This window comes from Hyperolius riggenbachi, chromosome 1 (assembly GCF_040937935.1).
Source record: "Hyperolius riggenbachi isolate aHypRig1 chromosome 1, aHypRig1.pri, whole genome shotgun sequence".
Lineage (NCBI taxonomy): Eukaryota > Metazoa > Chordata > Amphibia > Anura > Hyperoliidae > Hyperolius > Hyperolius riggenbachi.
The window spans coordinates 427247227-427260362 of NC_090646.1; the positions used below are offsets into that span (position 1 = coordinate 427247227).

Consider the following 13136-nt stretch of genomic DNA (forward strand, 5'->3'; position numbering starts at 1 on the left):
TAAAAATCCTTTAAACTTTAATTATGTTGATAAAAACCGAGAGCACAGCTGGTCATATCTCAATACACTAACACAGGTGACCAAATTCAGTTACAACATACCAATGTAAAAGTGATCAAAACAGCAATGTGTACAGTCGGCACATTGTTACAGTGAACATAAAACCCCTAATTTCAACATTCCAGGAAAGGAAACCCACAAAACACAGGTTTCTACGTTAGGACAATTAAAAAAGGTATTGGAAGGGGAAAAAAAAGTTAAACACAAAACTGACTTTAGTTGCTGCTCAAAGATCAACTGACAGCCCATTCAAGATCTGCACAGGACAGCATAAGCTGAGCTTCATTCTCAATGTAATAACTGAACTCAGAACACACACAAAAATAATTATCTTTAACATAAAGCAGTTATATGCATTCAGCTCTACTAATTCTGTACAATTCTCTTGGACTTGGGGTATTCAGCGCAGATTGTGGATTCTCATCGCTTCTGGTCACTAATTGCATCCAGACATCCAAATCTTTGAAATCCATAAGCAACGAAAAGAGGAGGAAAGCATTCCATGTTTTTCATTGTAGCTGCTCTAAAGAAAATATTTTGGAATCCACTTAAGCCTGAAAAAGAAATTCATATTTTGTTCTGGATATACACAAAGATCATAAACATAGCACAAGGCTGAGCCCAAGCAGGTCATAAAAATTACATCTGCTCTAACTTGTGGAAGGCAACCGAAATTACAAAAAGATACTTTCTAGTGATCAAGAAAGCCTTCCTTCACTCCTGTTAAAGCAGCTGATATTTCCAGTAAGCAAACTAGCAAGATAGAACTTTTGCTCTTAACCATATGAATGACTGACTATTTTGTGAACTCCGTCACGTTTGCTTTAATATTTGGCAGATTTCAGATTAACAAAAGAAGCTAACAGGACAGTGATGAAGTTAAGACATTTATTGCACTTGACAAAAAAAACTGACAACTTATTCTTTAATGGTTTTATTTTTAAATCCAAATGGGAAAGAAAATTCTTCAGCAAATTGCTATAAAAAAATAGCACCATACAGGGAATCACCGATTAATGTACTATATTGCAGCTAGAAAGTATAATAAAAGGAATGCATCATTGTGGCAATTAGAAATAAAACAGTACATGAATAGGACCTTCATGGTTTTAGAAAAAAAAAGGGGGGAGGGGACGACTTATGATCCCATCTAGATTTGAAAGTTGATGAATACACAAGGCATTATTCAATAAAACAGTTTATTGTAAGAATTGACGTTACTATAAAACCAAACAAGTGCAAAAAATGACTACATTTCAAAACTGCTCGCTGTACAAGTCCTCTTCTGACGTAATGACTGTACTACAACCATATTTTAACCCTGTGAAATAAAAAAAAAAAAAAAAAAAGTTCAATTTTGCACAAACTACTTCAAAGCAGAATCAAGTTTAAATTCTAGTCAAATATGTGCAACCATTTCAAAACCTGCATAGCCTAGGAAGTTATTCTGCCTACACGAAGTAAAGGCAAGTAGGAAAAATTAACCCACAGGTCACTAGATAAATACGTAAAATGCCTTTCAGGAAAGTTTTTTTTTTTCTTCAAACTGGACTGGTTAACCAAGCTACGACGCTTAATACATCGCATTTTAACACTAGGCCACCAAATGTCAAAAAGGCCGATAACTGTCTACACCTTAAATGTATTACACCTACGAAAGCAGAGGAATGTTTTTTTATTATTAGTTTTTTTTTTTAAATCAGAAGCAAAGATAAAAAAATAAAAAGATGCAGGCTTCTTTCATTCTTCACTAGTCTTAGAAAAACTTGCCAGAATACTGCTTCACACTATAAAAGAAGAGAATCTTACATTAGAACCCTTGAGCATGTGCCTCTCACTGTTTAGAAGTCAAAACCCATAAGCATAATCTTCAGAATACTGCTTCACACTATAAAAAAAAGAAAATCTTGAATTAGAACCTGTAAACACATTTGCTATCGCATAAAGATATTAGGATAGAAAAAAGTATAAAGGCAGGATTAACTGCAAGCTGGTAGAAAGATTAATCCCTCCAAACCATGCTATAGTATATAAAGAGCAGAAGAAAAATAATAGTTAGTAAAAAAAAAAAAAAAGAAGAAAGCTGTGAAACGCTGCATGATGACATCCAATCAAAACACATTGTAACATGTCCTGTAGAGGCATGGTCTGTGCCATATGGCAGACCGTGATTTGTTGTCATTGCCGTTATCTAAAAACAACAAAATCACTAGTCTTCCACACAGAACTAAACCAACATCCACTGATTTCTTCTAGATTTATAATTTTATCTACAGGCACTTTCATAAATTCTTGTTTTAACAAATCGTTTGCAGTCGTTTCACGACAGAAAGTGGAGCTGTTAATTTCATGAAGTAAAATTAGTTCGACAGCATCATTTTTAGTATATACCAAAGTAGAAAAATCTAAAATAGAGGGAAGAGAGTTATGGCAGTACAAAGCCCACATAGATTTTGTTAAAAGTAGTTTAGTAAACAAAACATGCAACAGAACCTGTGCTCAACTTGCCTATTTTGAAGCAAGTATTGTGCATTCTGTATCTGGTCTTGGGTGCCTGTGATGGTAATTATGCGATCATCTGATCCTTCCAACGGCTCATCAATCTTGATAGATGCACCAGATTCATGACGGATTTGCTTAATTCTCTGCCCTCCTTTTCCAATAATTGATCCTGCCAACTAGAATTGGAATTCCCAGTTTAAACAGAGCTAGAAAATGACATAGGGTTACGGTAAAAAACACCCTTTGACATTACATCTGAAATAGGTTTATGACCCAGCTACATAAGTGAATTGGGAAAAAAAAAAAAAAAAAAAAAACCTTGACTCATGCCACACTGCACACTTTAGCTTTCACGCAGGAATGATTGCTTTGACTTAATGAAGTGTAAAGTGTGTACAAATGTCCCTAGGCATTGTTGGTTGAATTTCTCTTTCCTAATACAAATTGTTACTGATACCACAACTGACATGTGGCATAATGAGATAGACATGGGTATGTATAGTGCCTAGCACACAAATAACTATGCTGTGTTCCTTTTTTTCTTTCTCTGCCTGAAAGAGGTAAATATCAGGTATGTAAGTGGCTGACTCAGTCCTGACTCAGACAGGAAGTGACTACAGTGTGACCTTCACTGATAAGAAATTCCAACTATAAAACACTTTCCTAGCAGAAAATGGCTTCTGAGAAGAAGAAAGATAAAAAAAAGGGGGAATTTCTTATCAGTGAGGGTCACACTGTAGTCACTTCCTGTCTGAGTCAGGGCTGAGTCAGCCACTTACATACCTGATATTTACCTCTTTCAGGCAGAGAAAGAAAAAAAAAAAAGGAACACAGCATAGTTATTTGTGTGCTAGGCACTGTACATACCCATGTCTATCTCATTATGCCACATGTCAGTTGTGGTATCCTTTAAAGTGAAAAGAGAACCATTTTTAGCACCCATGCCATCTCGATTGCACATAAAAAATGCATACAAAAAAGGTCATTAAAAAAAATTCCATTTTAGCTTTTCTTTTTACATTTAAAGTTTAGCAGAGGTTTTATTAGCCTACTTCGGCAGGGTCGGCAGGCCAGCGGGACTATTTTCTAGGCAACTAAGGTCTAATGTAATCGTTTTATTGCACACATTAGCAAGATGTGTGAAGAAGAGGGGGTGGATAATTGGGACAACTGCTTCAAAGAGCTTATCCAGAGGAAAGGTGTAAAGATAGCATCTGTAACTTCTGTAAATAAGTAGCTGGGGGGGGGGGGGGGGTGACATGGCATCTCCTATAGCTATTAGAAACCAGGAGAAATTCCAGTGGAGGAAGCAGGGGGAGGGGAAAAAAAAAAAAAAAAAAAGCCTTCAGGCTAGATTCTCAGTGAAACGTTGCAGTGCTGTGTTAAAGATAACGCAGCATACCGCACTGTAATGACAAGCCTACGGGACATTAAGTGCGACGTTGTCGCATTGTAACGTGTAGCATTATGGTAACGCCCTGCTGCAGTGCGTTACCAATAAACGCACGTTACCAGGTACAAGAAAACATTTTCATTCCCTGTATGCTTTACTGTACCTACTTTGTGATGGTAATGCAGCGCTAATGTGCATTACCACTTTGTTGCATTGTACCTTTAATGTTGCATCACAACGCAACATGCCACCGTGAACCTAGCCTTAGAGACACTGAAGTGAAAAAAAAAAAGTGATACAATGAAATGTGTAGTACAGATAATTACTAGAACTTTCGGTGGAAAGAAAATATTCTCATTTTTATTTTCAGTTATATAGTGTTTACAACATTGCATCACTAATATTTGCAGTTTACACATTATTCAGCATTCTAAATGATTTTTCAACTGTCCTCTGGAGAGAAAATGAAAATAGTGACTGACAGTTGAGATTAAAAATAAAGCTTAAAGGTGGCCATACATGGTACAATTTTTCAATTAGATAATTTAGTTCGATTTTTCCATTAGATCGAATATAAAGATTTTTCCAGCATGTCCGATCATTTTTTCCGAAAAAACGGGATAATCGTTCGAATTTCTTGATCGAAAAAAAAAAAAATATTTTCAACTTTCATTCAATTTGATCATTTAGATCGAATAAGCGGGAAAATCGAACGTTATTGTACCGTGTATGGCCACCATAAGACAGATCTCTCTGCGATTTTAAAGTCGTTGAGCTCAATGGCTCTTTTGCATAAATAACTGGAGTTTAACTCTTCCTGTACTGGAAACTGACTCATGTCTCTACTCCTAATGTTTTATTTCTTAGCTGTACTACACATAGAAATAAAATGTTTCTCATTTCAGTGTCTCGCTAAACAACCACAAAACACCACGAGAACATGCTGCTCAGTCTGGAAATGAATAGCATGTCTATACTAGACCTATCTAGTACTAAAGAATACGGGTTGGGGGGGGGGGGGAGAAAAACAGTTATCCCAACTCAAGCAATTCCTTATGTCTCAAAACAGATACACAAAACTGGATGCTGCACATCCAGCAGGATTAAAAAAAATAATAATAACAAACAACTTACATCTTTTGGGATTGTTACTTGTGTTGTTATCACAGGTCCACCTATGTCACCATAAGACCCCCGACCTATAGGAAAATGTACAACACATTAGAGGAGGAAAAAGGAATTAAAAAAAAAAAAAAAAAAAGAGAGAGAGAGAAGAAGACTTACCATAACCTGAGCCACCCTATTTTCCCATGGAAGTTGCAGAAAGGAAGAAAAGAAAAACAAAAACCACAGTTTAGATCTTGTTCTGCCAGAAATTTGCAAACCTACATTTTTTATTGACCCTAAAACAGAAGCATTCATTACCTATTTCAAAACACCACACTCAATTTTCACATTAAAATCCTGGCAGATTAAGTCACTCTGCCACAAATCTATGACCCAATGTCTGATTTGCATTAACCGGAAATTTCGTTCAGGGGAGAGAACAGCAGCCCATCAACAGCCCAGAGGGTTGCACTGTATTTACCATATTTATCACTGATGTACAACAGCTGATTTTCCATGCTGTGCATGGAAGGTGCTTTAGAAAAAATCCATTAAAGCACATGGTCTAGTCAAACTTTGAAAAGCATTGTAGTGGCGTTGTCATACATTTTAAGCTATAGGGACGTCAATAGGCTTACACACATATAAAAGGTCAAACAATCACATGTAGGCTTTAGGATATTTTCTGCTGGATAGCGAGGCATTGTTTTTAATAACAGATTCTCATCAATATAGTTTTCATGCCTACTCAAAGTTAACCTTTAGTCAGAAAAAAAAAAAAATATGGGAGTTTTACTCACCTGGGGCTCCTACCAGCCCCCTGCAGCAGCCCTGTGCCCTCACAGCCACTCACTAATCCTCTGGTCCCCCGCTGCCAGCTAGTTTCGTTTTTTCCGACAGGCTCGTCAGGACTGGCCCCGCGTAGCTTTTTCCGCATTCCCGACTGCAATTAGCACTATTGCGGGCTTCAACGTGTACAAAAATACGCGTTGCGGCATATCTATGCGGTCGTAATGCGGCAACGCGTATTTTTGTACGCGTTGTGGCCCGCAATGGCGCTAATTAAAGTTGGGAATGCGGAAAAAGCTACGCATGGCCAGTCCTGACGAGCCTGTCGGAAAAAAAGAAACTAGCTGGCAACGGGGGACCAGAGGATTAGTGAGTGGCTGTGAGGGCACAGGGCTGCTGCAGGGGGCTGGTAGAAGCCCCAGGTGAGTAAAACTCATTTTTTTCTGGCTTAAGTGTCTCTTTAAGCCCCCTCTACACCAATTCCAGGCGCGATCAAATTCGATTTGCATTGAAAACTAGCCAAAATTGATCACACAATATATCGAATGTTTGATTTAATCGATCTAATCGCATTCCATCCAAACAAATTCGATCGGTCGCGCCTGGAATTGAATGGTGTAGATAGGGCTTTAGAATACAATGTCTGGATGGTCAATAAGAACCAAATAAATCGAGGTTGATTTAGGATTATGCAAAATTCAGCAGCTTGAAAATGGACCAATCAAATCATTCCAAGGTGGAATATGATTGGCCAATTTTAAAGCAACATACATCTGCACGATTCTGCATCAACTCACAATAAATTTGCATTTCATTAATAATCCCTAGCCTTGACCGGTTTAATTACAGACAGCACATCATGTCAAGTATGCAAATATCTAGGCTGTTTTTTTTTCTGCCCGAAAGTTTACCATTTAGGCATGCAAGTGACAGTTTCTTTCAAGTGGGGACCTAGTCAGACTATAGTATAACCCTCACTGATAGGGAAATGCAGCAACAAAACTCTTGCATGTCAGAACAGCTTCACAGTGCAAGAGATTGTTCATATTTTAGCTATGGGACACAGACTATGGAAAACTATCATTCATGAGACAGTATAACATTACACCTACTTTTCAAACTAAGATTACAGTGGGATTCTTAACCACTTCGGGACCACAGTCTTTTCGCCCCTTAAGGACCAGAGCCTTTTTCTCCATTCAGACCACTGCAGCTTTCACGGTTTATTGCTCGGTCATAAAACCTACCACCTAAATGAATTTTACCTCCTTTTCTTGTCACTAATACAGCTTTCTTTTGATGCTATTTGATTGCTGCTGCGAGTTTTACTTTTTATTATATTCATCAAAAAAGACATGAATTTTGTCAAAAAAATGACTTTTTTAACTTTCTGTGCTGACATTTTTCAAATAAAGTAAAATTTCCTATACATTTGAGCGCGAAAGTTATTCTGCTACATGTCTTTGATAAAAAAAAAAACATTCAGTGTATATTTATTGGATTGGGTAAAAGTTATAGCGTTTACAAACTATGGTGCCAAAAGTGAATTTTCCCATTTTCAAGCATCTCTGACTTTTCTGCGCACCTGTCATGTTTCATGAGGGGCTAAAATTCCAGGATAGTACAAATACCCCCCAAATGACCCCATTTTGGAAAGAAGACATCCCAAAGTATTCAGTGAGAGGCATGGTGAGTTCATAGAAGATTTTATTTTTTGTCACAAGTTAGCGGAAAATGACAGTTTGTGACAAAAAAAAAAAAAAAAAAAAAAGTTTCCATTTCTTCTAACTTGCGACAAAAAAAAATGAAATCTGCCACGGACTCACTATGCTCCTCTCTGAATACCTTGAAGTGTCTACTTTCCAGAATGGGGTCATTTGTGGGGTGTGTTTACTGTCCTGGCATTTGGGGGGTGCCTAATTGTAAGCACCCCTGTAAAGCCTAAAGATGCTCATTGGACTTTGGGCCCCTTAGCGCAGTTAGGCCGCAAAAAAGTGCCACACATGTGGTATTGCCGTACTCAGGAAAAGTAGTATAATGTGTTTTGGGGTGTATTTTTACACATACACATGCTGGGTGGGAGAAATATCTCCGTAAATGACAATTTTTTTATTTTTTTTTACACACAATTGTCTATTTATAGAGATATTTCTCCCACTCAGCATGGGTATGTGGAAAAATACACCCCAAAACACATTATACTACTTCTCCTGAGTACGGCGATACCACATGTGTGGCACTTTTTTGCACCCTAACTGCGCTAAGGGGCCCAAAGTCCAATGAGTACCTTTAGGATTTCACAGGTCATTTTGAGAAATTTCGTTTCAAGACTACTCCTCACGGTTTAGGGCCCCTAAAATGCCAGGACAGTATAGGAACCCCACAAATTACCCCATTTTAGAAAGAAGACACCCCAAGGTATTCCGTTAGATGTATGGTGAGTTCATAGAAGATTTTTTTTTTTTGTCACAAGTTAGCGGAAATTGATTGTAATTGTTTTTTTTCACAAAGTGTCATTTTCCGCTAACTTGTGACAAAAAATAAAATCTTCTATGAACTCGCCATTCTCCTAACGGAATACCTTGGGGTGTCTTCTTTCTAAAATGGAGTCATTTGTGGGGTTCCTATACTGCCCTGGCATTTTAGGGGCCCTAAACCGTGAGGAGTAGTCTTGAAACCAAATGTGGCAAAATGACCTGTGAAATCCTAAAGGTACTCATTGGACTTTGGGCCCCTTAGCGCACTTAGGGTGCAAAAAAGTGCCACACATGTGGTACCGCCGTACTCAGGAGAAGTAGTATAATGTGTTTTGGGGTGTATTTTTACACATACCCATGCTGGGTGGGAGAAATATCTCTGTAAATGACAATTATTTGATTTTTTTTACACACAATTGTCCATTTACAGAGAGATTTCTCCCACCCAGCATGGGTATGTATAAAAATACACCCCAAAACACATTATACTACTTCTTCTGAGTACGGCGATACCACATGTGTGACACTTTTTTGCAACCTAGGTGCGCTAAGGGGCCTAACGTCCTATTCACAGGTCATTTTGAGGCATTTGGATTCTAGACTACTCCTCACGGTTTAGGGCCCCTAAAATGCCAGGGCAGTATAGGAACCCCACAAGTGACCCCATTTTAGAAAGAAGACACCCCAAGGTATTCTGTTAGGAGTATGGTGAGTTCATAGAAGATTTTTTTTTTGTCACAAGTTAGCGGAAAATGACACTTTGTGAAAAAAAAAACAATACATATCAATTTCCGCTAACTTGTGACAAAAAATAAAATCTTCTATGAACTCATCATACACCTAAAAGAATACCTTGGGGTGTCTTCTTTCTAAAATGGGGTCACTTGTGGGGTTCCTATACTGCCCTGGCATTTTAGGGGCCCTAAACCGTGAGGAGTAGTCTTGAACCCAAATGTCTCAAAATGACCTGTGAAATCCTAAAGGTACTCATTGGACTTTGGGCCCCTTAGCACAGTTAGGCTGCAAAAAAGTGTCACACATGTGGTATCGCCGTACTCAGAAGAAGTAGTATAATGTGTTTTGTGGTGTATTTTTACATATAACCATGCTGGGTGGGAGAAATATCTCTGTAAATGACACATTTTTGATTTTTTTTACACACAATTGTCCATTTACAGAGAGATTTCTCCCACCCAGCATGGGTATGTGTAAAAATACACCACAAAACACATTATACTACTTCTCCTGAGTATGGCGATACCACATGTGTGACACTTTTTTGCAGCCTAGGTGCGCTAAGGGGCCCAACGTCCTATTCACAGGTCATTTTGAGGCGTTTTCTAGACTACTCCTCACGGTTTAGGGCCCCTAAAATGCCAGGGCAGTATAGGAACCCCACAAGTGACCCCATTTTAGAAAGAAGACACCCCAAGGTATTCCGTTAGGGGTATGGTGAGTTCATAGAAGATTTTATTTTTTCTCACAAGTTAGTGAAAAATGACACTTTGTGAAAAAAACAATAACAATCCAATTTCCGCTAACTTTTGACAAAAAATAAAATATTCTATGAACTCATCATACACCTAACAGAATACCTTGGGGTGTCTTCTTTCTAAAATGGGGTCACTTGTGGGGTTCCTATACTGCCCTGGCATTTTACGGGCCCAAAACTGTGAGTAGTCTGGAAACCAAATTTCTCAAAATGACTGTTCAGGGGTATAAGCATCTGCAAATTTTGATGACAGGTGGTCTATGAGGGGGCAAATTTTGTGGAATCGGTCATAAGCAGGGTGGCCTCTTAGATGACAGGATGTATTGGGCCTGATCTGATGGATAGGAGTGCTAGGGGGGTGACAGGAGGTGATTGATGGGTGTCTCAGGGGGCGGTTAGAGGGGAAAATAGATGCAATCAATGCACTGGGGAGGTGATCGGAAGGGGGTCTGAGGGGGATCTGAGGGTTTGGCCGAGTGATCAGGAGCCCACACGGGGCAAATTAGGGCCTGATCTGATGGGTAGGTGTGCTAGGGGGTGACAGGAGGTGATTGATGGGTGTCTCAAGGTGTGATTAGAGGGGGGAAATAGATGCAAGCAATGCACTGGCGAGGTGATCAGGGCTGGGGTCTGAGGGCGTTCTGAGGTGTGGGCGGGTGATTGGGTGCCCGCAAGGGGCAGATTAGGGTCTAATCTGATGGGTAACAGTGACAGGTGGTGATAGGGGGTGATTGATGGGTAATTAGTGGGTGTTTAGAGGAGAGAATAGATGTAAACAATGGATTTGGGAGGTGATCTGATGTCGGATCTGCGGGCGATCTATTGGTGTGGGTGGGTGATCAGATTGCCCGCAAGGGGCAGGTTAGGGGCTGATTGATGGGTGGCAGTGACAGGGGGTGATTGATGGGTGGCAGTGACAGGGGGTGATTGACAGGTAATCAGTGGGTTATTACAGGGGAGAACAGATGTAAATATTGCACGGGCGAATTGATAAGGGGGGGGTCTGAGGGCAATCTGAGCGTGTGGGCGGGTGATTGGGTGCCCGCAAGGGGCAGATTAGGGTCTAATCTGATGGGTAACAGTGACAGGTGGTGATAGGGGGTGATTGATGGGTAATTAGTGGGTGTTTAGAGGAGAGAATAGATGTAAACAATGGATTTGGGAGGTGATCTGATGTCGGATCTGCGGGCGATCTATTGGTGTGGGGGGGTGATCAGATTGCCCGCAAGGGGCAGATCAGGGGCTGATTGATGGGTGGCAGTGACAGGGGGTGATTGACGGGTGATTGACAGGTGATTGACAGGTGATTGACAGGTGATCAGGGGGGATAGATGCATACAGTACACAGGGGGGGGGGGTGTGGGGAGAATCTGAGGGGTGGGGGGGTGATCAGGAGGGAGTAGGGGGCAGATTAGGGACTTAAAAAAAAAATAGCGTTGACAGATAGTGACAGGGAGTGATTGATGGGTGATTAGGAGGGTGACTGGGTGCAAACAGTGGTCTGGGGGGTGGGCAGGGGGGGGTCTGAGGGGTGCTGTGGGCGATCAGGGGGCAGGGGGGGGGGGAAATCAGTGTGTTTGGTGCAGACTAGGGTGGCTGCAGCCTGCCCTGGTGGTCCCTCGGACACTGGGACCACCAGGGCAGGAGGCAGCCAGTATAATAGGCTTTGTATACATTACAAAGCCTATTATACACTGTTGCAGCGGCGATCCGGATGCCAGTAACGCGCCGGCGCTTCCGAACGGCCGGCGGGTTACGGCGAACGGGGGGCGGAGCCAGTCCCCGGCGGCTGATCGCGTCACGAATGACGCGATCGCCGCATAGCCACTCCCGCAGCCGCCCCCGCCGATGGGCGTATTGCGGTCGTTTGGGCCCAGACTTTGCCGCCGCCCATCGGCTGGGGGCGGTCGTTATGTGGTTAAACTTTCTGGAGTAGATGTATACAAATTATGTTTCTCAATTTAAAAGAAACCAAAGGTAAAAATGTGGTAAAAGGAGGAGGTTTCACTATGATACACCCCACATCTCCCTGCTTAGCAGTGAGGTAAAACACGCAAATTACAGTTTTCTTTCTTTGTACCCACACCAGGGGCTTTAAAGGGGAACTGAAGAGAGGTATATGAAGGATGCCATGTTTATTTCCTTTTAAGCAATACCAGTTGCCTGGCAGCCCTGCTGATCCTCTGCCTCTAATACTATTAGCCATAGCCCCTAAACAAGCATGCAGCAGATCAGGCGTTTCAGACTTTAAAGTCAGATCTGACAAGACTAGCTGCATGCTCGTTTCTGGTGTTATTCAGATACTATTGCAGAGAAAGAGACCAGCAGGACTGCCAATATGGCAGCCTCCGTATACCTCTTACTTCAGTTCCCCTTTAACTGAAAATAAGCCAACTTCCAACATCTCAAAATTCTCCACAGATGATCATTGTCTCTTTCAAACATTCTGAAAAAACTAAGGGTCTGAGCACACTTGCACGCTTCTGTGCACTTTTAAGTAGAAATATGTAATACACTGATACACATTGCTGAAAAAATGCAGACTCGGAAGTACGCTCGGTCCTTAAAGGGAACCTGAAGTGAGAGGTATATGGAGACTGCCATATTCATTTCCTTTTAAATACCAGTTGCCTGGCAATCATGCTGTTCCTCTTAATTCTTTTTACCACAGGCACTCAAGCCATGCAGATAAGAGGTTTCTGACTAGATTAACCTTGTTTCAGTTGTGTGACACTGACCACAACAGAGTAACCTTGTTTCAGGTGTGTGACACTGACCACAACAGAGTAACCTTGTTTCAGGTGTGTGACACTGACCACAACAACCAGCAGGACTGCCAGGCAACTGGATTTATTTTAAGTTAAATATGTCAGCCTCTATCTAAGTCTTGCTTCTGGTTTCCTTTAAGTGTGGGATGCAAAGTTATCACAGGTTTTAAAATGTTATGAACATGCATACTTTTACAGCTATGAATAACCTCAAAGATTTGTGAACTAGAATAAACACATTTAATAAATAAGTATAACAACTTTATAGCCCATTTAGGTCAGTGACATGCCATTTGAGTGGTTGATTGCTTCTGAAAATAGTGCTATTCCAAATCATGAGGCATTCAATTAGCCTAAAACTATATAATCAGAGCACAAGTAGCACCAACATTATACAGTATAAACATTATTCAAAAGGAGTTCTTACCATTTCATCATAGTATTCAAAAGGGGAGCTTACCATTCCATCATAATGATCAGGTCTCCCCCTTCTGTCACTAAAACAAATTAAAAAGAAATAAAAGCCGTTAGGACTAAATATAATGCTA

The 13136-nt window shown here is 40.6% G+C and overlaps 1 protein-coding gene across 4 annotated transcripts in view; it reads right to left on the bottom strand.

The window, feature by feature from the left end:
* Nucleotides 1-13136, bottom strand: part of HNRNPK (heterogeneous nuclear ribonucleoprotein K) — a 19673-nt gene continuing 6537 nt past the window's right edge. For 2 of the 4 annotated variants that reach the window (XM_068237057.1, XM_068237048.1), the window contains exons 10-15: nt 13016-13085; nt 5240-5255; nt 5090-5154; nt 2569-2738; nt 1870-1948; nt 1-614 (exon numbers count right to left, since the gene is read on the bottom strand). In XM_068237057.1, coding sequence (XP_068093158.1) covers nt 1909-1948; nt 2569-2738; nt 5090-5154; nt 5240-5255; nt 13016-13085 — 361 coding nt within the window. In that variant the 3' untranslated portion in view covers nt 1-614; nt 1870-1908. Of the gene's footprint in view, nt 615-1242; nt 1382-1869; nt 1949-2568; nt 2739-5089; nt 5155-5239; nt 5256-13015; nt 13086-13136 lie in introns of those variants that run through there. The other 2 variants (XM_068237074.1, XM_068237067.1) reach the window with 2 other exon arrangements.